Source organism: Pipistrellus hanaki (genome assembly GCF_964339955.1).
Source record: "Pipistrellus hanaki genome assembly, chromosome: 8".
Taxonomy (NCBI): domain Eukaryota; kingdom Metazoa; phylum Chordata; class Mammalia; order Chiroptera; family Vespertilionidae; genus Pipistrellus; species Pipistrellus hanaki.
In genome coordinates, this window is record NC_140510.1 from 84,411,748 (window position 1) to 84,439,044 (window position 27,297).

Consider the following 27,297-nt stretch of genomic DNA (forward strand, 5'->3'; position numbering starts at 1 on the left):
CAGGGGCCAGTACTCTCCTTTTTTATTTCCTTAGGCCAGTCTGAGTGGAGTTTCTCTCCCAGCAGGAAGAGTCCAGGTGAAAATCTCACAGTCGCCAGAACCAAGACCTGGGGGTGGGAGGCCTCCGGGAGGACCAGGTGAGCGGCCCGGCGGAGGCAGCCGGGAGCCGCAGCCAGAGCTCGGGGGAGGCCTGGCTTTGCCCACCAGACACCAGGCAGACCCCTTTCCAAACAACACAGCTAGACAACAGCCTGGGTTTTCTTTCACTTTATCCTTTATAAAGCCATACAATGGATCGCAAAGAAACAGAGCCGCCGGCAGGAGCGGGCAGCCTCGGTGTACAACACATTCATGTCCAGGGTAAGTAGCGTAATCAGGGTTTATACAAGGCGGCCGCGGCTATAGGCACGATGATACAAATAGAAAGTATATTTCCATCTATATAAATACACAGTCAGGGCGCGGGAGGAGGGCGGGTTACTCTGGTTCTCCTGCAGAGGGGAGGCCTGGGAGGCAGGGGAGGGTGGGATCAGGTGGTGAGGGACTCCTTACACTTGTTTTGAATGACACATCAGAGGGAGAGAAGAAATAGGGAGACACACGCAGACACAGATGTGCCCCGCATGCGCGCACACACACACACAAACCCAACACGGACACAGGAGAGTCTCAACTGCTTAACACTGATTAGAAAACCAACGTGGGACATCCCTCGACAACTGCCTCCCTCACTGCTGGGAAGAGCCAGGCTTGGGAAATAAGCACAGGTCCTGCACATTTGGGACATCTGAGGACCACAGAGCTCACCCCATTACCAACACTGAGGTTCCACCCGTCGGGGCCCTACAGGCCTCGCCTCCCGATTCCTTCCCCGCCCGATGATATTGAACTTGAGATCCTCCTATTGCCCACCTCCTCCAACCCAGCCCTGCAGATCCCTAGAGAGAAGAGCAGCATATGCACACACACACACACCCGCACTTGCACGCACCGCACACACATCCTATGTCACCACTGCCAGGGGACTCTGGTCTCCAGATCCCGGGGCCTGGCCCTGGGGTAAGAGTGGCTCCAGGGCCCGGCCTCTGACCTCTGACCTCTCCAAGAACCCCAAGTGTGGGGAGACGCAGGGGCAGAGGCTGCCCGTGGACTCGGGCATGGGCCCCCTTTGCTCTCCCCAGGTCCTGAAGCTGGGAGCAAAGGGAGGGGACCCCGGGGGAATGTTGGCGGTGCACGCCGGGGCACAGGTGTTGTCCCACCGGTGAGGAGTCTGCCCATCTCTGCTCTCACCCATCCGAGGAGGGAAGAGAACGCCCTGCTCATCTCTCTCCTGGAGCCCCTTCATGGAAGGGTCACGCTCATCCAGCCAGCTGCCTCCTCTTGTGGTGGCACAGCCACCAAGCCCATCACCTGGTCCTGCCAGCTTCTGACACGCCCAGGGATCCCCAAAGCCCAGGGCTGGAGGTCCTGGCTGTCCACGAGCTTGGAGCGGCTGCAGGAAAGGCTGCCATGAGGACCAGGTCAAGGCCTTTCCCAAACCCAGGAAAGACATGTTTGTCCCTCAAACACTAGCTAGACAAGGGAGCCAGAGCACGTGACCTCAGGGGAGGGGATGCAGTCACCTTGGAGGCTGATCAAACAGCTCGCTTCCTCCCTATTTCCCCTCTGGGGTCTGCTCTCCATTGTGGCCATGCCCGGGCCTCCTCTCTCCTTCCACCTGGGAAGAGCCACGTGACGGCCCTGGGCCTGTGTCTCTGCCTCCCTGCCTCGGAGGCCTGGCTGGAGGGCAGCCAGAAGCAGGCGGGGCCTGGGGCCAGGCTGAGCCTGCCTGGGGCTGTGTGGTGAGTCACAGGCTGACCATGCCTCTCCTGCACCTGCCCCACCCCACTCCCAGCCTCCTTTCAAGACCAGACAGCACTCTCCTGGCTGACAGATGGGGTCAACACTAAACAACAGCAAATATGTCAAGGGAGAGGGGGAGAGAAAGGGATAAACATTTACATGATAATAACAATAATTATTAAAAGTGCTTTCTTTTAAAGGACATCTTTGGCAAGAATATACTGCAGTGCTGCGGTGCGTGTGTGTGTGTGTGTGTGTGTGTGTGTGTGTGTGTGCACGCACTTGTGCGCGTGGGTGCGCTGGCCCAGCCTGTGAGATGGGAGGACTACAGTGTCTTCCCAGCCAGTGCCTGACCCAAAGGGGGGACCTCAGTGGAAACTGAGGTGCCTTCCCCATTCCTCAGGAAAAGCCGAACTCTAGGAAGCCAGCTCCCTCCAGAGGGACCCAGAGCGGGAGTGAAGCGGCTCCACAGCGCCCCTGGGTCCTGCTCACGGGGTCACCCTCAGCTCAGGTCTGGGAGGCGGGCTGGCCATGCCTGGGCGGTGGGCTGCGGTGGGTGGTGGGCAAGCGTGTGAGAAGGCTGACCCTGGGCCCGGGTCTGCCCGGCAGTCTAACCCTCCGCTGGCCTCGGTGTGGAGAGGACGTCCAGACCAGGAAGAGAGTCCCGGGCTGGCCAGTGGGAGGTTAGACATTGAGAAAGGAAGAGGTGGAACTTCTCCTATGGAATAGACGGGGGGAGGTGGGGAAGGGGAGAGGGAATCCCAGGATCTGGCTTGAATGCCTCAGAAGGAAGAGCACTTTGGAAGAACCTCAGTCACCAAGCACACGGTTTCAGTCTTTGGGAAGCGGGGGGCTGCACCCCGTCTTCGTTAGACACTCTCCTTTCTAACTCCCTGAAACAGTACGTCCACACAGATACAGCTTCTTGGAGAAAAAGTACAAAAGACACACACACTCCCCATGCCCACCACACGCACCCATGCCCCCCGCTGGCTCACACACCCGCTCCAGCCCTGGTGAGGGGGCTTCTCTTGGGGCCTGATGGCCAAGGCCTGGGCGGCCTGCCAGAAAACAGGGGGCCAGAGGAGATGGAACACGTGCACCCCTCCCTGCCAAGCCCCAGACAAGGTCTAGGGAAGGCCAAGGCCAGGGCAAGGAGACCCCTGATTGCTCCAAGAATAAAGGCCCCTGCTTTCCAGGCTTCCCTTGTATAGAGAAAGAGGGGTGCGAACTGGTTTTTGCCCAAGGAGGCAATAAAGCAATATGGGGAAACAATAAATACTTCTTGTCAATTTACCTATTCTTGTTTTAACCTTTTCTTATATTTTATTAGCTTACAGATTCTGTCAGTATGTCTCACATATATATTATATATATTTATATATCAGTACAATGCCTCTCTCTAGGGGACCCCCAGAGGCTTAAGAAGCCCCTCAAGAACAGAGTCCTGGTGACTTTTTCTATTCGAGCTGAGAGTACTTGGGTGGAGGTCGGGGGTTTCCCAATTGCCCAGGTGGGCTCCAGGCCCTTTGGCCTAAAGGCACACCTTCTGCGCTCTGCTCACGGGCAGCTTGACTCTGCTGGGGAAACCAAGGCAGAAGTGGGAACAGCAAGGCTTTGGTATTGTACAGAGGCCATATGGTATATAGGCAGCAGCCCAGGGCTGAGTCACCTGGATAGCCCAGCAGGAGTGAGGCCCCAAACCCAGGCAGAGGGGAGGACAGGACCCCAGGGGTCCCCTGGGCCTTGCTGAGCAGGGCTCTTGGAAGCAGGTTCCCCAGGATGAGCCAAACAGAGGGACCCTGCAGGACAGAACAGAGCTGGGCCGATCAGGAAGGCTTGATCCCCAGCACCCAAAAAGGCATCATGCAGATAAGCCGGTCTGAGATAAGGCTGGTGTGGTCTTGGCAGCCAAAATGGGCCGAGGGCTGAGAGCTGGGGGAGTGGCCTGCCCACCTTGCCACACAATTTGGGGAAGAGGCCTGGAGGTCAAAGCCACTGTGGCTGGTGGGTCCCTTCCCCAAGGCTATGGAAATGCACATTTCCATCCCTTCCAACCAATGGTCCCGCCTCCTGGCCGAGGCAGGGCGGTAGCCCCACTCCTGCTGGGGTCTTTGCCAAGGAGATGGAGCTGGCAGCACACGGGGTCAGTAGAGCATGGGCGCAGGGACCAAGCCAGAGCCCGTCACCCATATTCCTGGGTGCTCCTGGGGAAGAAGGCTGGCGTCCCCTCCCTGATGCTGGGTCACCCCAACTCTGATCTCTGGACAGTATGTACATGTGTGCAAATATGGAACATGGACAAGTACACCTGTTTATAATTCTAGCTGAGAGTCGAATATAAATCTGAGTGTGAGGATGCGGGAGCAGATATATACACAACCCCACATACATTCCCACACAAACTATACATCAGAGGCAGAGCAGAGAGACCTTAGGTACCTCGGGTCTGAGATACTTTCAAAGCAAAAGTCCTGCCACGTGATGTCCCATGCTGGCTCCTTTCGGTTTGAGAAGGTACCCTAGAGGGGGCCAGAAAATGATTCTCTTGACTTGATTTCTCCTTGCAAAGCAGTTGGGCTATGGAGACATTTTTCCATTTCCCCCAAAAAAATATGGGTCCCCAAGGAGGCCAGCTCTGCCTCCCGTGAGGAGCTGCGTCCTCGTGAAGGGCGAGAGGGAGTGAGGTGAACCTGCTTCGTTTTGGAGACTTTGAGGGTTGCGCAGTAGCCATCTACCCAAGGGAATCCGAGTTATCCTCCTCCATCCTTTTCTTTCTTTCTCTCCCTCTCTCCCCCGCCCCTCCGCCATTCACTTCCCTCTCCCCATTTCACACTTTCTTCTCTCCTTCTCCAAAATTGGCCCAAAGTCCTCCTTCTGGATTCAGAGGTGGTCAGGATTCACGGGTCCCCTCCCCACATGCCCCATCCCCACTGCCCTGGCCCGGGGCATCGGGTGAGTTCATCTCTTCTGGCCCGCACTCAGCATGACCTTGGAGACAAAGTTGACAATGGCGGAGGCGGGCTGGTTGGGATCGAGCTCAGCGAAGAGGTGGCAGGCGTTGTCCGTGGTGCTGCCCTGCTTCCGGGCCACAAAGCCGAAGAGCCTGCAGGGACAGAGGAGGGGGGACAGGTGAGTGGGGAGGGCAGGGGGGGCCAGGCCTTGGAGAGGTGCCCAAGTGAGCAAGCTCATCTTCAGGCTAACTTCTCCCCCCATCTGTCCACATCTCCTAAGCACAGGGATCGGGCTGGGCGAGACCAAAAGAGAATCCTCTCTCTCTTCCACTGACAAGACAGTCCAGTGACAAGAAATGGCAGTGGCTCTGGTTTCAGTGGAGCATAGAAATTCCCCTTTTGCAGTGGAGCGGAGGAAGGGTAAGGAGGAGGAGCTGCAGGCCAGTGACAAGACTGGACAGAGAGGTGGATATGGAACCAAAAATAAAATGGAGACATTCCTAGTTGAGCTCCTCTCAGTCCATCTCAGCCCCACCCCCACCCAACTGTCCTCACACACCACCCAAACGCAAATGAATAAAATGCCACCTGCCCGTCAAAGGGCCGGACCTCCTCAGACACCTGGAGAAGGTCAGAGAGACAAAAGGACAAGGTCAGGACCTTCTCCCACCATACACACATTTCTCTTGGGCTCCGGAGAATGGGAGGAGGGGGAGGGAGACCCACAGCTGTTCCTCCAACCCCCACTCCCTGCACCAAGACTGGAGTGAGCTGGCATTCTCTCTGCAAGTCAGAGTTAAAAATACGAGAGCAGAGAACAGAATGTGAACTCAGGTCCCCTCCTAGCCAGCGTGTTGCTAATTAGAGTGAGACGGGGCAATCGGGACAGCTGGGGATTCCGATGGAAACCCCTCTCCCTGGGACTGGACCACAACAGCCAAAATTAGAAAAGTTGGGTCCGGCTTCCAGCCATGCACACGCATGTGTGTACACACCCTGGGCTTCCTACAGCTGTTTCAGGGCCTGGGAATCACCGAGCCAGAGGTCTGGGGCAACAGGAGTGGAAAAGCCTGGGGCCAAGACCAACCCCCCTGAATTCCCTTCCCAGGCTTGCTGGGCTCCTTGGTGCAATGGAGGGTGCTCAGGGCACCAGCAGGGAGAGGCTCTGAGCTGTGGGCATAAAGGCACGCCAACCCTGGCGGCCAGGTTCTGCCATGGTGGAGAATCTGCTAACCTTATAGCCTAAACACCACCTGCCTCCCTCCCTTGATGTTTACATCAGCTCCAAGGCTCCCAGGGCCAGCTCAACTATAGCCAATTCCTTTCTCTGCTTAGGGAATGGATCCAGGCAAGAAACCTCAACCCCAGGGGCATGGAGGAGCATTTCTAAGGACCTGAGAGCTAGACCCTCTTTCCTTTGGGGCCTCAGGCATCCATGTGCCTCACCCTAGACCCATTCCCAGCCGGCTCCCTGGGCTGGTGGCCCGCCTAGCAAGGCCAGATCAGCAGGAACGTCAGCGCAAAACTAGTTCCTGAATAAGGAGAATGAGTGACAGGCCTGGGACCAGCCCACTCCTGTCCCTGACCCCTCTCCCCACACACAGCTCAGTGGTCAGTGAGCAGGAGCTTCCTCAGATACAACGCTCTGGCCTCCTGGTTGGTGGCAGGGACACAGAGACCTGAATGAGCCCTGTGAGCCCAGGATCAAAGGGTTCCGTGGAACACAGTTTGAAAACCACTACAGCATGTGAATGTTTATACATGTGTCCTATCCACTGTGCCAATGTTGGGCCTCTTGGAGTTAAAGTCAGCCTTCTGTTCAGGGTTAAGTTCCTCCGAGGTTCTTAGGAAATTCTGAATGGATGGAGGTATCAGCCAATTAGAATTCAGACCTTCTGGGCTCCATGTTCTGATGAAGTCTAGCCCAGTCACGCAGAAGTCCACCCAGAGAGTGGACTGGGAATCAAGAAGACCAGGATTGGGGCAGAAAAGATCATTTAAACAACCCTGTCCCACTGTCATCATCTCATTAAACTCTCACCTTCCTGTCCATTTCCTCAGATCCCTACTGGCCTAGTCCTGGGAGAGGGAAGGTGACAAGATTGGAGGCAGAAGGCAAAAAACCTGGTTGCCTGGTCCAAAGCTGAGTGATCCTCTCTGCCCTTTGCCTCCAACTAGTCCTGGATTCTCAGCCTGCCCCTGCTCTCCCCACTCCCAAAGAGGCCAGCCAGCGGGGATGGGGGAGAAGTCTCACTTACTTAGCAGGCGCACCTCCCTCCGTCTTCATCCACCTGTGGAGAGAGAGAGGGCACAGGTTATCCACTACACCTGCTCCCTGGAGCTCAACCCGTGCGTGTCCAGACCTTCTGGGGGAAGGCAGAGGAACCCCGCTATGGGTTGGCAGGCATGCAGATAAAGAGAACTGTGGCCTGTCTCCCAAGGTCCCTTCCCAGTGTGGAGAGAAGCACATTCAAGGTCAGGGACAAGACAGAGAGGGGGTGAAAGTGGGCATTTGAGTCCCTGGAAGGGTCTCCAAATTTGTTGTGGAAAAAACTCAGAAAGATGCCCAGCACAGTTACTTTCACTCTCACAGACACAAGCAGATCTTTGAGTTGAACCAAAAATGCACACACGCACACATACGTTCACCTGCACACACATGCACACACACATAGAGAGACTTCAGTGTTCTAGAGCTGGCTGGGAGGGAAGGCGTCTACATAAGACTCACTTTCTCTCCTGTGGATCCAGGTCACAGAAGGTGACGGTGTTGAGAGGGTAGTGTCGTCTGAAGAAGAGCCTGTGGTACAGACATCAGATAGAGTGAGTGTTGAAGTGGCAGATAAGGCCAACTTCCCATCATCTGTGGCTGCTGTAGGTCAACACAGCCTCTCCCTTATGACCAAGATAACCTGGGCTGCTCACACTGGGGACATAGGCAATGCAGGGAGACAGCTAGATGTGTCAGAGAAACATCTCTCAAATGCTACAGGTTAGGAAAAGGAGAAACTGGCATTGGGGGATGAGAACTAGGGGTACCTTGGAGGAGAAAGGATGGGGCGGGAGAACATGTTAGAGACAGCATGAGAGGCAGGGCTCTGTTCTAGAAAGCAGGTTCTTTTGTCAGTTGCATTTGCAGCTCTATACCCAATGCAGGCATATTTGTAGAAAGATGGAAAATGGGTAGATGGAGGCATAAATGACTGAAGGAATACATGGAGGACTATAGATGGGGGATGAATGGATGCAGAGATGGATGGATCAACTGGTGAGTGGGTGAGCAAGAGAATGGATGGATGGATGGATGGATGGGTGGATGGATAAATGGATGGATGGACAGGTGGCCGGATAGACAAGAGGATGGATGGGAGATAGATGGCTATAAGGAATGAGTCAATTGGTAAGTGGTGGGGAAATGGAAGGATAGATGGGTCACAGGAGGAGGGTCTAACACAGAAGTGGGCTGAAGATTCTTACTTTCTCTGGTTGTCAGTCAGTGTGATTCCTTGGGCAGACACTTTGAAGTGAACAATGGTGGCAGCTGGCGTGGGGTCAGCAGCCAGTGTCTCGGAAATGGCTTTGGAGATGGCCTGGGGCCCAGTGAGCGACTCCATGTCCACAGAGTTGACGAAGAGCACGTTGCAGGCTGGAAGAAACCCACCAAGGAGGCGTCATGGGGGCTGGAGTGGATGGGGACCACCCCCAGGACCTCTCTTCAAGCCAATCTCAAGCCAAGGTGCCTGAGCCCAGAAATGTGGTGTGCCCACCCAGAGACATTTGGTTCTGGGAGTGATGTCCAGCCTGCACCTGCAGGAGGAGACAGGGCAGAAAGAAGGAAAGGGATGGACAGGGTCTGGCCACTCACCTGCCCCTTGCTTTAGCAGGTCGGTGGTTGAGTTGGCAGGGCCCGAGCTATCTTTCGAGTCATCTGTGGGATCTGAGACAAAGATTTCATTCAGCCAGTAATTAAAACTCTAGACCTGGAAAGGATCCCCAGTCTGCATGGGCCTACGGCGAGCTCTGCAAATGCTTTGTGCAATGGATACTGCTTTTCATATCAGACCCTGGCAGCTGGTACGTGTGTGTCCAGTTGGAATGGTCAATACTTGCTCTCTGTTTGAGAGCTCCAGATTCCAACAGAGCTGGGTTGAAACCCTCAGCCCAGGACCTGCTAAGTACCTATAAAGTGGAAATGATGGTGATAGAAGTGTTTCAGTGGGTTTTTTAAATGCTCCATGTACAGTGTTAGCCCAGCGCTTGGCATAAGTGGCAGTTAGTGGTGCTGTGCTTTTGTATTGATGTCTGTGTAGATCAATAAATGCCCTCACTCATTAAACACTTAAATAGCACAATTATCATTTCAATATTAAAAAGAATCACGTACCATTGACACCAGTGTTTTTCAGACTTTGCTGTGCAGACTTGTAAATACCAGAGAACTGGATTAGGTGGGACTTGAGAATAGTTGCATTTGAAACAAGGTCCCAGGAGTGCTGATGCTGCTGGCCTGGGGATCAGGCCTAGAGAACTACTAGTTTATACAATGTACATATCAGTTTGATCATTGCTGAATTACTTTGGTAAATTCTGTAGAAATATCATTTAATTAGTGTCTAACTGTCATGGTTAATAATGCTATTTAAGTGGCATTTGAACTTTTAAGCTAATAATGTTGGTCAATTATCATTAATAATTCAATGAATCGAATTGGATACATAGAGACTATCAAACAATATTGGCGGTTTTCTGTGTAGGCAAAAACCTCAGGAGCTCCAAGAGAGAGGAGAGAGTCCCAGGGGCACTTCTGGAAATATTGTTATTGAACAGAGGGAGAAGGCACCTAGGCTCCCAGTTTCCAGACCTCAAATTCAGGGCCAAGCATATTGCCCTCCCGTGAGCACTGTGTACTGGGGGACTGGGGATAGAAGCCTGTGCTACAATAGAAGCTTCGCTTTGAAGAGCTTGGGGTCTACCTGCCATCCTCCAAGGTGGGACACCCCTCTGAGAGAAGCTGAAACCTCCTTTGCTGGCCCTGTGTCTCATTCGGATTCTCATACTCTATGTCCTGAGGCTCTCGGCTTCCAATCAAACATCCCACAGCTCAGTGTCGCCTCGGTCAGGGGACATCCTGTTAGCCACACAGACTAGAAACTCCAGGGACATCTGATGGCCCCCTTTCCTTCCCACGCCATGCAGAGCCAGCCACCTCTCCTCTAAGAGGTCCCTCCAGAGTGCTGTCTCCTGTCCATTCAGGCCAACCTCCCACCGTGGAGCGCCCCATGACCTAAATCTGCCTCCTCTTCCCCTCCCCTCATCCCTGCCCAACGACAAGTAGCTCACCCTCTGGACAAGGTCCTCCCACACTGTCTTCTGGGATGAGGCTTATTCTGATAATTCATTTGAATTTCTTTAAGCCTCTAGAGAATTTTCTAGAACAATCTGGCAAGTCAATTATGTACATTCATGGAGTTAAGCTTTTTAATAAATGTTTCCTTTTTTTTTTTTTTTAAGTAGAAAAAAAAGAGGTGGTTTTAAGTTTCCCCAGATGGCAAAATGACCCATGTCCTCCAAGCCTGGCCCAAGCTCTGGAGTGCTGGCAGGGCTGAGAAATGAAGGAGGCCAGTTCAAGGGTGGGCTGGGAGACGGAGGAGTGTCAGGTTCCTACCTCGGTTTGGAATGACCAGCTTACAGGGCAGGGCCAGCGGGATAATGGAGTGCTGGTAGACCAGGGCAGAGAGAGATCCTGTGGGGAGGGAAATGGCATGTCATCGCAGCTTTGCTGGAAGTGGGCTGGAGCACTGAGGGAGCCCACCACCCCACCATGATCAGCTTCTTCATTACCCTCCCGCATCCCACCAACGAAACTGAAAATCCACTCCCTCTTAGTTATCGAGACCCAAGGGAGAATATTCCAATGGCTCTCCCTAGCAGTGATAGGTTACTTAACAACTTTCCCTTAGAGAAAGTTACTCCCAACATCTCTCCCAAGCCCCTCCTCCATCTGCCGGGGCCCCTCTCAGGACAGTGCAGCAGAGGGCTCATAGAGAATTGTGGGATCAAATCCCAGCTCAAGTCACTTATTAGCTGTGTTCTTATGTAAGCCTAACTTCCGTGAACCTCCATGTCCTCACATGTAAAACTAGAGGCCTGGTGCACAAAATTTGTGCGAGGGGCTCACAGCCCCAGCTTTGTCCTAAAGGACTTCGGATCTAATTAGCATGTTACACTTTTATTATTTAGATGAGACAATGGCACCTGCCATGCAGGATTGTCACGAGACAAAGTAATAGAAGGGACCTAGACAATGACTTTCACATAGCAGGTGGTCAGTAAAGGAGACTGTTGTTATAGCTATTATTAAAATTACAATGATAACAAGTCTCAGTGGGGCAGGACATCTATCAAGAGGAACCTGGCAGAGTGAAGGGACTGGAGGACAGAGGAAGGGAAATCACTCTCCATTTCTCTGCTGTGTCTAGGACAAGAGGGGTGGGCAGAACCCAGGTGGGGGGTCGGGGAGAGAGGCCTGGGGCAAGCCTGGGGCTCTCTGCAGGCCAACTGGGGAGACAGAAGTGGGGGAAATCTCACCGAAGTTTGGCTCGTTGGGGCAGCCCTTGAGCTTGACTCCTCGGGGACCAGTCTCGATCAGGAAATGTCTCACCAGCTCATGGGTCATGTCCCCTGGGATGAAAAGGAAGCAATGAGTACCAGTCACTTCTCATGGTGCTTTACCACCCCCGATTTCTGGCTTCTCCAGTGTGAGGGCTTTGACGGGAGAACCCTGGAATGGAGGGACGGCCTCTCCTTTCCTCCCTCTCAAGGAAACGCAGTCACAGAGACCCAATAATCTGGCTTCCATGTTCTCTGACCCCAACCATCACCAAGCCCAAGACTTGCTCTGCTAAAGAGGGTTTCGCAGAGACCAGCCCCCAGGAGAACTAGAAAGCTGCCGAGCCCCCAGGTCCCTCTGGCTTTGCAGAGACCATATGGATCACCCTGCCCTGAAGCCCAGTTAGAGAAGACAGCGTTACCTTTCTTGTTCTGCTGCATTATGGTCGGAGGGGGAGAAGACACCTTCATGGCCAGCCCGTAGGCTCCTCGGAAGGAGTGGCTGTCCCGGATGATGAAGGCTCCCGGCTCCTGGTCCTTCAGGAGAGCGATGGCTGGGCCGGGAGGGGGGGACGGGGGAGAAAAGAAGAAATAAGAAATTGATGTCAACTAGCTTTCCTTAAGTCTCATCGGGCCTCTGGAACCTCATTTTTTCTTAAGTGAGACGAGACTCTTTAAAGTGAGAATCCAAACACTCTAAGGATCTTTCTATACTGAAATTGGCAAACTTTGTCTGTAAACGGCCAGGTGTAGATAGCTCAGGCTTTGCAGGCCATGCAGTCTTTACTGAAACTGCTCAACTCAGCCTGCCACACAAAAGCAGCCTCAAACAGGATACAAATGAATTGATGTGGTTGTGTTCAATAAATCTATAGTTACCAAACAGACAGCAGACCCGGGGGCCTCATCACCAACAGCCTGTCCTGTGTCCACAAAGACTTTCTCCAGGGGCCTGAGGTGGGCCTCGTCTCCACCCCGATAGCCCCAACTTCATTTTTCTGTAAAATGTACAAAAATCTCCCCTATTGTGCAGATGGAGAGCTACCATTTCCTACTATCATGGCCGGCCTTTTACTTTGCCCAGAAACCAAGACTTGGCTCATTTTAAGGATCCTTCAAAGAAGTGCTTACAATCAACTGCTCTGCTCCCCCACACGTCACCAGAGTGACGGCTCTTCCTGTCTGACCTGGATCCCAGCCCCCTCTCTATGACCACCACCTACTGCAAAGAGGAAGGAGTCTACTTAAATTTCTTGTGCAGGGGAAGCAACAGCCAGCTATGACCTTGGATGGACCCCAGGGCCCCCCAGCACTCACCCTGCTCTCTGGAGATCTCAGGTTTGTACCAATACTTGGAAGTGTCCTGGACAAATTTCACTTTAGCCCGGGTCTCTGGGCTGTTGTCTAAAGGAGGGGGAAAAAGCGATATTGGTTAAATTGTGCCCCCCAACCCAAAAGATGTGCTGGGGGTCCTAACTCTGATACCTGTGAATGTGACCTTATTTGGAAATAAGGTCTTTGCGTATGTAATCAAATTAAAATGAGGTCATACAGGATAAGAATGGTCCCCAATCCAATATGACTGATGTCCTCATAAAAGGAAGAAAAGTGACGGAGACAGCCAAAGGGGAGAGCACCATGTGGACGTGGGGGCAGACTGGAGAGATGCCTCTACAGCCGAGGAACACAAAGCACTGCCAGCAATGAGAAGCCGGGAAAAGGGCCTGGAGCAGACGCTCCTCCCTCAGAGCTCCAGAAGGAGCCAATCCAGCCAACACCTTGATTTTGGACTTTTGGCCTCCACTACTGTGAAAGAATAAATTCTGGGTCTTCAGCATAAAGTCTGTGGCACTTTGTTACGCTGCCCTGAGAAAGTCAGTCACCTCACACATCAGCAGAGTATTGCTCAAAGGCCCTGAGCAGCTTTGGCATCCTCTCTGTCCACCACCAACCACATGTGCCACAGAGCTGCTCTCCCGCTGAGGGGCTGGCACAGCATTCTCCCTGGGCCAATGAAGCCCCACTCCACCCCATCTCCTTTCTCTACAAGATTCAGACTAGACCCTTCTTGCAGCTTCTTTCCCACAGTCTAATTCTAGCCTCTTTCTCCAGAGGCTCAATGTCCCAACTGTATCATAACAACCTTGAGGACTGGGCAGAAAGACCATTTCGTTCCACTTCTCCCCAGTCCCCTCCTCATTCCCATCCGGAAAGCTCGAGTTCTTTATCACAGAGGACAAAGGAGTCGCTCCTGATCTAGAACAAACAGGGGAAGGTTTGGCCTAGAATTTGAAAGCCATCTCATGTGTCACATACCCCACTTCTCTGGCAGATGCTCCCACCCCAGACCCTCTGCAGACTTGGGATTATTTCACAGAACAATAGGTTCTAGAAGGACCTCTGAGAGCATCTAGTCCAACCTCCTAACTCTAAAATGAGGAAAGTGAGGTTCAGAAAAGGTGAGTGAGCTTCCCAAGCCCATGTGTGAGCCTTTCCATGGGTAACAGAATGGGCTCCTGTTAGACCTTCCCTAGTGAGAAGACCCAGCAGCCAGTTCGGTGCCTGTTACATCATAGCTTCCTGCTAGGTTTTAGGATGTGTGTCCCTCACTCTCCAACCTCTTCCTTTATCTTTGGGAACAAAAGGAAACCAAAAGGGGGGGATGGGTGAAGAGGGGAAAGGAATATTCCAGTGGCACATGTTTCCTCTCCTTTCTTGAGAGAGAGGCAGAGCAGAGGGAGCCTGTGTTGATGATGTGGTAAAGCTCAGGGCATCCAGACCAGGGACAGGAGTGGGTTGTGTGTCCAGTGCTTAGTCAATTTCAGCCTGTCAAACTCTGGTAGGCTCCTGGGACCTGTCTCTGGAGGACAGTGAGGGGCTAGATCAGCTCCCTCTCCTGAGCTGTGCACTGGGGGAGGCCTCTGGGCTAACCAGCTGGGCCGTGCAACTGCTGCAAGCTGCCTTCCTCTGCTCTGAAGCCCCAGCCGCTGGTGCTGGGCCTGTCTAATGAGCTGTCAGAGGCGGCTGCAGCCCCATGTGCCTTCCTGTGTTGACTCCAATGGCTATTTTAAGCAGGGAAGATGGTGGGAAACAGGAAATGTCCCAACTACTAGAAGTTTTGCATCCTCCAAGGAGAGGAGCTGGGAACCAGATGTCTCTTGTGGGCAGCAGGAAGCAGGGGCGTGCAGGGGCGCTGCTGAGTCCTGGCTGGGCAGGCTCAGGGCAAGACCTAGCAGTGACACACTGAGAATCCAGGCAGCTGGGGCCCATTCCAGGCTGCCCCAAACATTCCCCATCTTCCTCGAATGCCTCGGGGCCCCGGGGTCCTCCGCACGCAGGTTTCAGGTCTGGATGAGAAGCTGCCTATCAGCTGAGGCCTTGACCTCTGTGTCTGGATAATGAGCCCTCTCAGCAGAAGCCAAAAGGCTGAGCTCCGGGGCAGCGTGAAGAATTCAGTGTGCAACCTGCACAGGCTTCCGTGGAGCCGGGTTGGCAGGAACTAGACTCCAGCGAAATGCCCTGCCCTTGGCCCGTATCACATCTGGCTGCCAGATCTATTATTAGTCATGTGTGCGTCGTGGGGGCCCAAAGACGGGAACAAGGGGCTGGCAAAAGGCTTGGCGGCCCAGGTTTGGAAGGCAGAGTATCAAGGTTATACTAAATCTCCAGAACCCTCCTGAGAGAGAAGCGTGATCCAACAACTCCAATGTTTTAGCAGCACTCGTTTGGGTAGTGTGGGACTGGGTTGGCAGCCCGGCCCTGCCATTTCTTAACTGTGTGACCCTGGACAAAGACTGAGCCCTCCAAGCCCGTTTCCTCATGGGTGGCTGTGAGGATGAATGAGAGACTGCTCAGCTCAGAGCCTGGCGCACAACATGTGCCCAACAAAGTGGGAGTGGCTCCGGTCATCGTAACACTAACACTGACATCATTATTATTATTTTCATCCTCCTCCCCTTCATGGGCAGCTTCATCCCTGCCCCACAGTCACCACAGCCTTAGCACAATTAATTCCTCTGAGGACACCTCCAAACCCCATTTAACAGGTAAGGCAGCGGAGGCCCACAGCCAGTGAGCCACCCCCGGTTATCTGCCAAGAGGATGCCAGAGCAGTTCAGACACCCTCCCCGGTGGGCTGAACCGGCAGCAGGAGACACAGAGGCGAAGGGGAGGCCCACCTGGCATGGAGTACTTGGAGAAGTCGGGCAGAGTGTGTGAGAAGGAGACAGTGCTGCCCCCGCTGGGACTGGACATGCCGCTGGCGACAGGCGAGGACGACACCTTCCCGTTGATGGTGGCGTAGTTGGGGAGGCCGCCCACTCGGTCTCCCATGGACATCCTCCACTTCTCTGGCAGGGCCGGCGTCGGGCTCCCTTGCCGGAAGGCTGCCGAATCTGGCGAAGGGGAGGTGGCGGGGCTGCTCAGGCCCGGGTAGTAGGCAGGAGACACGGGGAAGGAGGGCGTGGAAGGAGCCTGGTAGCCAGAGGCACTGCTCTGCCGGGACAGCGTGGGTCTCCGGTCCTCAGGGGTGGAGTAGCCACCGTAGGCCACGTGCCGATCTAGGCTGGGGCTGCCAGGAACCATGGATCCAGACGCTCCGAGATGACGGCCCAGGCTGGGGCTTCCGGGGCTGGGCATTGCGTTGCCGTGGAGACTGGAGGCCAAGTTGCCCTGGTGGGCCCCGGGATGCCGACCCAGGCTGGGGCTCCCTGGAGTGGTGGCCACGCTGCCCGGGAGGCCTGAGGCTTGGTGGGCCCCCGGCTGCTGGCCGCGGCTGGGGCTCCCTGGAGTGACAGCCACACCGCCATGGAGGCCTGAGGCCTGGTGGGCCCCGGGATGCCGGCCCAGGCTGGGGCTTCCTGGAGTGGTCACTGCGCTGCCCTGGGGGCTGGAGACTGCGTTACCATGGAAACCGGTTGCTGGTGGGCCCATCACCTGGCGGTGGCTCACACTGGGGCTGCCGGGGGCAGCCATGCTGGGGTTGACAGCTCGGCGGCCAAAGCCGGGACTGGAGGGAGTGTTGGTGCCCACTGTCCTGTGGCGTGCCTGAGGGCTCCCGGGGACGGCGTGGACACCGGACGCGTTGAACTGAGGCCGGGCCTGGCTCTCCGGGGAGCCGAACTGCTGGAGTGAGTAGTCGGGGCTGCTGTAGCTGCTGCCCACAGCCGGGAGAGGAGAGGAACTCTGGTAGCTTCTCTGAGCAGAAGGGCTGGGCTGGCCCAGGCTGCCAGAGCGGAAGCCAGAATCCAGCAGAGGCTGGGCGGGCGTCCGGGGGCCCTGGTCACTGCTCTCCGCCGACGGGAAGCTCCCCACCGAAGTGCTGGAGAGAGAAAGGGCAGACAGAGATGTCAGCAAAGGCACTTAATGAAGAGCAGGTTTCCGGGGAGCTCGCAGACCTCCCTCCCGCCGCCAGCCACAGCAGCGGGAGTTCCACTCGCACGCATGGGAACGCCAGGGCGTTTACATCATCCCGTGGCACCGTCAGAAGAAACTGAGGCTCAGACAGGTTAAGCAATTGGCTCAGGATCACATGGCTCATACAAGACCAGGGTTTCGAGTCAGCTGTGTCTGATTCCAAAGCACATGTTTCCCCCCACTGTACTCCTCCAGCTCCCGAACCAAAGTCAAAGCGAGACACGCTCTTCCATGGACACTGAAGGTGTCTAACGAACAAAATAAACAACAAACAAAATAGGAGCAGACTTCGAGATAGAGCACAGACTGACAGCTGTGAGAGGGGCGGGGTGGAGGGGGTCTGGGTGAAAGGGTGAAGGTATTTTCCCCCCAAGGGGGGAAACTCATAGACACAACAGTTCGGGGATTCCCAGAGGGAAAGGGGGATGGGCAGAGGTAGGAGAGGGTGAAGGAATGCCTAGTGAAGGAAGGACACAATACAATACACAGATGATGAATTATAGAAGTGTACACCTGAAACCTCTATGATTTTATTAACCAAGGTCACCCCAACAAGTTCAATGAAATTAAACTAAAACACTGAAGGTGACTTCTGGTCAAACTCCACATCAGAGGAACTGAACACTGGAGAGGGGGCCAAACCACCGGGATCCCGTTCCCACCCTGACTCAGTCTCCCCAGGTGTGCCACCATCCCCTGGAAACGCTGTGGGTGTCAGAATTGTGCTTTGTACAGAATTTGTAGCTCCAAAATCCAAAGATAAGGAAGTCTCATCGAGGGAGATTTCAGCTCACTATAAGGTCCGCTCTCCAGCCCCTGGGCCTGGCCGGTAGCGGAGCGAGCTGCCTTGCACAGTAATGAGACTCACATCCCGAGGAGCATTAGAGCAAAGGGTAGCTAACCTCCTGGCCTGGCTGCTGTGAGGGAGCATCTTCCATGGGAAGGTTAGGTTAGAAGCGCTCAGAGATCGAACCCAATTCTAAGCCTGATAAAATTCAGTTCAGAGGAGAGTGCACCTGGCCACAATCAAAGGTTCTCCTCCGAAGTTCAGTCCGAGACCAGAGGGAAATACAACGCAATGGCCTGTGAGTTGGGAAACTCGGATTCTGCTGTTCAAGTTTTCCCATGTGAAAAAAATAAGGGGGTTGGGCGCGATGGCCCTGATTCTTTCCAGATACGAACTCCCATCCCTCGATGACATGGCAGGAGAGACAGAGGTTGGCAGGGACCTCGCAGGAGCAGCAGCTGCAGGGCGGTGGCAGGCAGGCTCTGCACCGGGAGGCCCGGGGGGAGGGGGAGCTCCTTACAAAGACCATGGGCCAGAGCCTGGAGCTGGGGACCCGGAGGCTTCTCCAGGCGGCCAGCCCGCTGCGGACCGGTCGGATAAGCTCAGGTCTCCTGGGTGGTGTGAGGGGTGGGGGGCCAGGCCAGAGCCAAGGGTAGGGTGAAGTCAGGGGTCAGACCAGGACAAAGTCTGCCTCCCATCCCAGAAGGGGCCGGACTGGAAGCAAGGCCACGTCCTGGAAGGAATAGCCTGTATTCTGTGGCGGGAAGGATGTCAGGCTGAGGGGGGCGGGACTTCTGGAAGACCAATCCCCCAGGGAAAACGCTAGCTTCCTGAGCCCCGAACAGAGCCAAGATCGCAGCGGGAGGCATGTGAGCGGAAACTTCCTGCTGTCAGGGCACCTGCCACGGGGGCTGAGGTGAGGAAGACCCCCTTCCTTTCAAAGAAGACCCTACCTCCACCCAGAGGCAGGCCTCCCGGGAAATGGAGCCCTCCGCCCCAGCAGGAGCCTGGAGGGGCAAGGTGGACGGAGGGCGGTGCATGCTGGGCTCGGGGTTTCAGAATTCTAAGAATTCTGGCTATGCCGTCCTTCCGGAAAAGCCCTCCCCCTCCCACCTCACCTTTCAACACCGTGCTCATCCAGCCCAGGAATCCTCCCTGCACCCCAAATCAGAAGTCACGGCCCCTTGCTCTGGGCTCTGAGAACTTTACATCTGCGCCTGCTTTGGGTGCCTCTGACTGACGGGCACTGTACCCCGTCAGGTCTGGCCGGGAGGCAGAGACGTGGGCTCCCAACTAGAGGCCTTGGGTCTGAATCCCATTTCTGCTACTACTGAGCTGCAGGACCGTGAGCAAGCTGCTTCACCGCTCTGTGCCTCAGTTTCCCCTTCTGGAACGTGGGAGTGAAAATAGTGCTCACCTCATAGGATTGCTGTGAGGATGAAATAAAATAACCACAGGACACATTCAGCCAAGCGCCTGGCCATAGGAAGCATGCTCCGCCTAGTGATCGATGCTGCTGGATCTAACCTTGGGGGAGGGACCCCGCCCGGTTCACCTTTGCACCCCCATCCCTTCCAGCACAGGCTGGGTGGTGGGACTGAACGCGGCTTGGGGGTTATAGCTGCCCACGCACGTGGCACTGAGGGATGCTCCCTCCAGGTGCCCTGAGGAGCCAGCTTCCTAGGAACAGCGTCTGGATGTTATGTCTGCCTGTCCACACCCTGAGCGGATCCGAGAGGCCTCGCCCATGCTGACGCAGGCCTGAATTCTCACCGCCCACATGCTCCTCCTCCCCACTCACCTGTCGGCGCTGAGGATGGGGCTGCTGGTGGAGAGGGGGCTCGGGGAGACAAAGGAGCCGCCCAGGGTCCCGTTCCTCAGGGGTGTGTCGTGGCCGTAGGCCGGGGCGCTGAAGCTCTTGGGCTCAGGGTCCTGAGGTCGGGGCCCAGCCACCGCTGTCCGCACCACCGACTCGACGTAGCTCCGGGGCTCTGCAGGCAGCAAGGAGACAGCGAGTGAGCACAGGTCCACAGGGTGCCCACCTCTCCAGTGTCAAGCCTTGGGGATCCAAGCACACAAAGGGCGCTTCTGGGGCTCCTGCCCACCCATGCCCCCCCTCTTCTGCGTCTCGGAGAAGCTGTGGGCGCCCACAGAACCTTTCCAAGGCCTCGCTCAGAGCTCCCAGGAAGGGACCCCGGCTCTGCCTCTGAACGTGGTCACCTCAGAACCTTCCCTCCCAGAGTCAGGAGGTCCATCCCCTGCTGGCATCCCTCCCAGCTGCTTCTTCTCGTTCACGACGCTGCCCCCGGCCCCCCAGGCCCTTCCAGCACTCCAGGTACTCTAGTACTCTCCGTGGACCTAGAACGCCAGCCGGCCTCGCCCCTATGTGGACAGCTCCAGGCTTACACAGGCTTCACCCCACACCCAGGATCCCCAGACGGCCTTGTTGTCCTCCCAGCAGGCCTGCGCCGGTGAGTCACGCCCAGCCCCTTCATGCCAAACACACCCAGCCCCCGGCCTGACACCCTTAGCATTCCTCCCAAGCCTCACACCATTGTCCCCGCGTGGTGTTCAGAACATCCTAAGAGGAAGGGGGCCGGGGGACGGGGGCCAGAAAGGTCACCTGACATCTGAGGCCTGGAGAGTGAGATGCCGGGAGGCCTGGCCAGGGCTCATCCCGCCCCCCCTCCGAGGCCAGCCCCACACTAACTCGATATGAAGCAGGGAGGAGCAGCAGGACGCCCTGGGCTTCTCCAGGGACAGGATGAGGGATGGATGACATCCTCCACCTCCAAACCTGGCGCAGGGTCCCATCCCGCCCGGGAGGGGCATGACTGAGCACAGACACACACTCGGTCCGCAGTGCTGGCGTCTGCTGAAGCCAGCCCGAGGAACCGAAGAGCCTGTGCACGGCCAGGCCCCGGCGCCCTTGTGGCCAGGACTGTGCCGGTCACTGAGTCAAACAGCCCCTCCCTTCGCCCAAAGAAAACACTGCTTTGGAAGGAGTCAATCACCAGGGCATTAGGAGGTCCTGGCGTGGCTTCTGAAATGGCCTCAAGGTCTGACATTGCATCCAGGCCCAAGGCCTGGGAGTTCTGTGCACAACTCCAGCCAGAGGCTGCCCGCGGGTCCTAGCTTCACAGGGTTCCCTCCAACCCACAGCAGGGGCGGTGGGTGGGGTGGGTCAGGTTGTCTGCAAAGGGACAGCTCGGAGCAATCTGTTCCAGGTACGGAGTGCAGGGTGAGGTAGCCCCAGCCACCTCGGCACTCAGAGCTAGAGTTCACGTGGGTAGAGGTCAGCGAGGCATCCTCAAGACCCCACTCAACCAGCCCAGGCCACCTACCCACTTCACAGAAGCCCCAGGCCACATCCGTTCCAAAGGCATTGGTGCTGTGCCATCTGTGCCCAAGGCCCTACCGGAACCAGGAAATGCCACAGAGGTCCTCTGACCCGGAGCAGGCCCACTTTTTTCTCAAAAAGGACCTGGTAGCATATATGTTAGGCTTGGTGGTCGGACAGCCTCTGACACAACTACTCAGTTCACTATTGCAGAGTGAGAACAGTTGTGGCAATAGCACATAAACCAATGAGCATGTCTGAGTTGCAATAAAACTGTCTTTACAAAAATATATGGTGGACCAGATTTGACCACATTTGCTTACCTCTGACCTAACCCATCTCCTCAGCCCAGAGAGGTGGAGCGATTTGTTCCAGAACACGGCCAATCAGTGGTTGTGGATACTAGCACCACGGCCTCCTGATTCTCAATGGTGGCTCAGAGTGGCCTAGAGAGGGGCCAGTCTCACGGGGGCACCCAGAACTGGCTGCTACCCAGAACTCCAGCCCATCACCAAGAGAAGAACCAACTCCACAGGGCTATTAATAATGATAAAAATAGCCCTGGCTGGTGTTTCTCAGTGGTTAGAACATTGGCCTACACATGGAAGGGTTCAATTTCGGGTCAATGGCACGTACCTGGATTGCAGGTTTGATCCCCACTGGGGCACATGTGTGAGACAACCAATCAATGTGTCTCTCTTACATTGATGTCTCTCTCTCTCCCCCTCCTTCCTTCCTCCCTTCTACTCTCTCTAAAAATTATTGAAGAAATCTCCTCCAGAGAAGATTAACAAAATAATAATAATAATAATAATAATAATAATAATAAACGATATTTGAAGAAAGTAGGATTTGGGGAATGTCAGTATCTTGCCCAAGTCATACAGAGGCAAGTGGGGACCAGGTGGTCTGGCCCAGAGCCTAATCGGGGAGCTGATAATTTCAGTGTATCTTTAGCTTTGGGGGGCTGGCTCTGTGTCCTGGGGTAACCCAGCTTGGCAGAAGGGGGCCTCACACCCTCCCTGCCATTCTCACTGTCTGAGGTCACTCCTTCTGAAAATTCCTCCTGAGCCCTTCCAGGCTCCCAGCCTCACCCACAGCACTCAGCACACATTCTCTCCCACCCAGAGACGGCTGGAGGGCCCCCTGCCCCCTTGTGCAGTGCCTGACACCTTGTAGGCCCTCGATACGTGTCTGTCCCACAAAACAGCAGACGCATGATCTCTACCCTCCAGCCCTGCCCAGGCAAAGGTGCGTCATAGCTGAGACCTAAGAGGCACACGTTCATTTTTCTCATTCCCTGGAAGTCTTGTTGACCGCAAAGCTCCAGCTAAAACCCACATGACCTCTGAAGCGTGTGCTCTCCTCCCACCAGCAATGCCCCCCGGGTCCATGTAGACAATCTCTGCTCCTCATGAACCCAGAGCAAGAGGGACTGGAGGAAGTTATTTGGTTTCTGATCCATCTCAAGAACTGTTCAACACCAACCTTTCAGGCCAAAAACTCCGTTTTCCCAAGTTTTCAGACTCAGATTTCTATAATGAAAATTCCTCCTTTTTCTGTCTGTTCCTGCCCCGCCCCACCTCAGTACCACATATAACTTGTGGGCTCCCATTTTTCTAGTCCACTGCCTTAACCACTCAATCACAACTACTGCACGGGCTCCCAGTTTTCCACTTGCTGGATGGGTGACCTGGGAGGGGCTGCTGAACCTTTCTGGGACTCAGTTTCCTCATCTGCAAAATGGGAATGAGAATACGCACCTGCCCAGCCAGGATCAAGCGATACGAGTTCCTTCTAATTCTTTCTTGGTGACTCCAACTAGCTGTTTACACTCGGCACCACCATTGCCGGCCTGTGCCCCTGCCGGGCCTGAGCCCCAAATGGGCCTGCGCCTGCCTCCCTCCACCCTCTTTCCTGCTGCTTCCCTCCTCTCCGCCAATCCTGGGGCAGCTGCACCCAGAGGCAACAGGGTTGGGCATGGGGGGGGGGGGGGGGGAGTGGAGAGGTGGGGCCAGGGAGGGTGCTTCATGTAGGACATTCCAGGAGCCCAAACCCATTCCGAGTGGCTGTTGGCAGCTGAGAGCAGCTGGAGACCCAGGAGAGACGTGGCCCCACCAGGCTAGGGGACTGTTGCCTCTTTTCCCACACCCTAAAGTTCATTCTCTGCCTCCCAGGGGAGTCTCTTTGCCTGGACAGGAGGGCGCCTGTCCCCTCCAGGTAAATGAAGACTTGTGGGTGGGGGAGAGGAAGGAAGTAAAGAAACCCCGAGTCCCAATCCACAGGTCAAAAGGTCAGAATTTCAGACCTTTTCGATTGGGCCACATGCCACTCCTTCGAGTTCCCGTTACACCCTAGCCCTGCCCCGCTCTGCATTCCACCTGAGGCTGAAGTCTCACTCGTGTTTATATCCTCAGTGCCTCGGACAGGACCTAGCACACAGTAGGTGCTCAGTAAGTCTGCATCGCACACCACTGCCCCGGAATCCCAGGTGCTACAGTACACCCAGCACCAAGGACCTCAGAGCACGAAGAATCCCAGGAAGGACATTTCTAGATCCACGTGTCTTCCTTTATGCAAAATCGGCGCCATCGAATCCTCGGGAGGAGCAGAACCTAACCTGACCGCCCCCTTTCCCTCTCCTCCTGTGTCACTGAGTAGATGTTCTTGATGTTGGCCTCCTGTCTTTACTGCTAAAGGCTTTCCTCCTCTCCTTTCTCCAGGAAAGAGTACCTGGCCCCCATGCCCAGGAAAGTTACTGTTTATGCTCAGAGGTTGTGCCCATGGCAACCACATGGAAAGGAGCATCACCCACATGCTGATCTGATGTAGGATCTCAGCTGTTTCTGACGGATGTGTGGGCCTAGACAAGTCATCTAACATCCCCCAATGTCATCTCCTCATCTGAAAATGGGGTTCCTAGCACCTTCTTCTCAGTGTTTCTGTGATTATCAAACAAGATGTGAAGTGACCCCACATGGTCTTATTGAACCCCACTCTGTACCACAGTCCCCCTAGTATCCCAAATTACAGCCTCCAGCTCCCCCTTGCGCTCAGCCTCTCTGACTTTGTAGTTCCTTAAAAAGTTCCCACCCAGGGCCTTTGCACATGCCCTTTGCCTCTGCATGGAATGCTCTCCTTCCATCCCAGTTCCACTGAGTTGATGTCACTCACTTTCATATCTCACTTCTTCAGCCAAGGTCAGGGTCTTTACCATAAGGTCCCCTAAAACTTCATCCCTTTCCTTCAGAGCACTGATCTCGCTATGTCATTCTGAGTGATCATTGAATTCTGGCTCCTGTTCATGCATATACTCCGTGAGATTAGGAACCATTCTATCCCCGGAGCCTGGCCCGGGGCCTGTCCCATAGTGAGCACACGAAATATGTATTGACTAACCGAATCAATGAATGACAGGACAAATTAATAGAAAGCATTTAGCATGGCGCCTGGAACGGAGCAGAGTCCCCGCAGTCTTTCTCTCCCCTGGCTGAGTAACTCTGCCTCTGACCACTCTTCTCACAGGCATTTCTTTTTTCCCTCCATCAAAGTGTCAGCAGGGAAAGCAGAGCTTCAGAGAGTCAGCAAAGAATGTGCTTTCGTCCGACCAGGAGGCAGCACATGAGTCAGGAAAAATGAAACTGGCTGCCCACAACCTAGCTCCCTGCCCCAGACCCACCCCTCAGGCCATGGCAGCAATCCCGACCCCCACGCTGCAATCTCAGGGCGCCGTGCCTGGATGCTGGAGGAGGGCTTTGAAATGGCCACCTGACTAGGAGACAGGAGATATTTCCACTCTCAGCCCCGCTGCCTTCTCACTGTGGCCTGGGCCAGATGCCCCCACCCTCCCCCACAAGCAGGACCTCAGCTCCACAGCTGTGAAGTGATGGGTGTGGCAGGGCTGATCCCTAAGAACCTTCCCCTCCTAATTCTGTGGCTTAAGGCCAGATAGAAGGGTTGGGGTGGGGGAGGACTGGAGGCCTTGTAGGTGAGAGTCACGCTTGTGGACAATGGGCAGGTCTCAGCTCGGTACTGTAGAAACTCACTCCTCTGAAGTGCCATCCCAAAGTGGAAAAGAGCCAGGGCCTGTCAGCCTGTGGGACAGTCCCCCTCAAACCTTCCCACGGCAGAGGGTTTGAGGGTCCACCAGTCTGTTGGAGTCAGCAACCACGAGGAGAGCGTGGGTGGGCATCGGAAAGACACGGATGCTGGCTCTGGGTCCAAGCTTACTCTACACTCCTGTCCCAGCCTCCCTGCCTCTCCGGAACCAGCAGCCAGGAGCAAGCTGCAGCTCACCCCCCGCTGGAATCAGTTGCTGGGGTGCCTTCTTCTGCAACCTCCAGGCAGCCTGGCAGCCTGGCTTTCAGCCCAAACTCCGGCTGAAAGTGGGCAAATCTTTATGGAATCTCTAGCCATCCTGCCTGGGGGATGGCAGACTCAGAGCGGCACAGCCCACGCCCACTTTGGGAGCAGAGTATCAAGGAGTAAGTGCAAAGGAAAGCAGGAGTGGGTTTAAGAAAGCCAGGCCACAGGGACCTAGGGTCCTGGTGGGAAGTCAGAACATCTAACATGCCAGGCTGGAAGGTGCTTCTACACTCATCTAAGCCCCCCTTGGTGGAGATGGCCTGACCACACCAAGTGCCCCCAAACCACATCCAGGCCACCCAGGCTAGCACCCCCCTGTGTTTCACCTGCTGCTGAGTCATCATTTGAACTCTGTTCCTAATAACTTAAAGGCTTTCAACCAGACTGTGTCCCCTTTCTGCTTCCCGTGTACAATGTGGAGCTCATCTAAATTAGGGGTTAGACGAAGACACAGACATGCTAACGCCTTGAAACCGCCAACATTATGTGTATGGTGTCCAGATGCACAGGGGTGGGTCCATAGCTTTTCTGAAAACCCCGAAGGCATCAAAATTCCAAAAAATAGACCTCCTACCATCTGTGTTGATAAGAGACCGGGCAAGAGCTTCAAAAAGTCAACTCATGGCTCTAAGACAGTGGTTCCGAGCGGTGACTGTCCCCTTAGGGGACACTGTCCATGTTGGAGACACTGTAGTTATCATTGAGTAGGTGAGTGCTACTGGCATCAGGCAGAGGCCAGGGACGCTTCTAAACACCCCACAATGCACAGGGCAGCCCCACAACTAAGAATCATCCGGCCCCAAATGTCAGTAGTGCGAAGGTTGCAACGCCTGTTCCGAGCTCTGCATGCAAATACACCCAGGAAATGGAATAATGAGCCCCTGCCCTGCATGAGTCTCCTCGCCCTCCAAAGGGGCTTGTTGTACCCCAGGAGGCTGGCAGAAATGCCACTGGGGTGGCAGCAACAGGGGGTGTTTTGTCAGCAGGGCACCTGGGCCCCAGCTGTGCCTGAACCCGAGCCACAAGCTCCTCAGTCAAGGCTCAGGCCCTTTCTGGGGGGCAGCTCCTCACCAGGGGGTAGGGACCAGGAGGCTATGTGCCTGGTCACTTGCGATGTGCCCCCAGCCCGCCAGCTAGCCAGCTCTGTAGGAAAAGCCATTCCCAGACCCGGACAGCGGGAAGCGGCACACAGCAAGCCAGCACTTACCTCCCGACGGCTCTATCACCTCCTTCCCCTCATCCTCCTCTGGGGAAGATGAGAAGAGAGGTGGGAGGAAAGAGAGGCAGGCGATGAAGAGGAGAGGGAGAGCAAAAGGGAGAGAAAGATCCATTAACAGAGATCACTTCTTCAGAGAGAATCCGCTGAGAAAAGGGTGGGGGAGCAGGGGTGAGGCTGGTAGAGCGGTGACTCTCCACACAAGTGCCCCGAGGGGTGGGGTGAGATCCACCCTGACAGGACCCCGGGTTCCAGGGCGCCACCTGTGTGTGGTGGTGAGGTGCTCGGGGCTCACAGTGTCAAGAGGGCCTGGCTCTCAGGAGCTGCAGGCCCGGCCCCCGTGGCTCCAAGTCTGAGCCATCCCTGTCACAGCCGCTGCCCGGGGCTCTCTCAGGCTGGGTCTCACGCAGGGGTGTCCTGGCCTGGTGAGAGGCCACCCCGCCCCCTCTGCTGTGCCCGTGTCCCTGACCATGCAGAACCTCCTGAGTGGGAGGCTGTGCCCGGCCGTGTGTCCGTGGGGGTCACACACATGCCACTGCGCTCCTACCTGGCAGGATCAGTCTTCTGGCGACTAAGGAAAAGAAGCCACGTTGCCCCAGAGTCCCAGCCCAGCCCTCACACCCGAGTCTAGGGAGCAAGTTCTGGACTCAGCCTGATGGAAATGGCTACTGAGGGCCCAGGCCCCCGCGCTTCTTCCCCCACAGGAAGGAGAGGAGCTGGGAGATGTGACCAGGAAGTGGGAGGCATGAGTGTGTGGGGGCATGCCTGC

General features: G+C 55.4%; 1 protein-coding gene across 15 annotated transcripts in view; it reads right to left on the reverse strand.

Moving 5' to 3' along the window:
- Positions 1-254: 254 nt before the first annotated feature.
- Positions 255-27,297, reverse strand: part of TNS1 (tensin 1) — a 220,542-nt gene continuing 193,499 nt past the window's right edge. For 11 of the 15 annotated variants that reach the window (XM_084892500.1, XM_084892503.1, XM_084892499.1 and 8 more), the window contains 12 exons: positions 26,520-26,558; positions 19,409-19,598; positions 15,584-16,725; positions 12,723-12,809; positions 11,828-11,959; positions 11,385-11,477; positions 10,462-10,539; positions 8,662-8,733; positions 8,274-8,442; positions 7,528-7,596; positions 7,055-7,087; positions 255-4,948 (listed from right to left, as the gene is read on the reverse strand). In XM_084892500.1, coding sequence (XP_084748626.1) covers positions 4,804-4,948; positions 7,055-7,087; positions 7,528-7,596; positions 8,274-8,442; positions 8,662-8,733; positions 10,462-10,539; positions 11,385-11,477; positions 11,828-11,959; positions 12,723-12,809; positions 15,584-16,725; positions 19,409-19,598; positions 26,520-26,558 — 2,249 coding nt within the window. In that variant the 3' untranslated portion in view covers positions 255-4,803. Of the gene's footprint in view, positions 4,949-7,054; positions 7,088-7,527; positions 7,597-8,273; positions 8,443-8,661; positions 8,734-10,461; positions 10,540-11,384; positions 11,478-11,827; positions 11,960-12,722; positions 12,810-15,583; positions 16,726-19,408; positions 19,599-26,519; positions 26,559-27,075; positions 27,100-27,297 lie in introns of all 15 variants that reach the window. The other 4 variants (XM_084892501.1, XM_084892498.1, XM_084892496.1 and 1 more) reach the window with 2 other exon arrangements.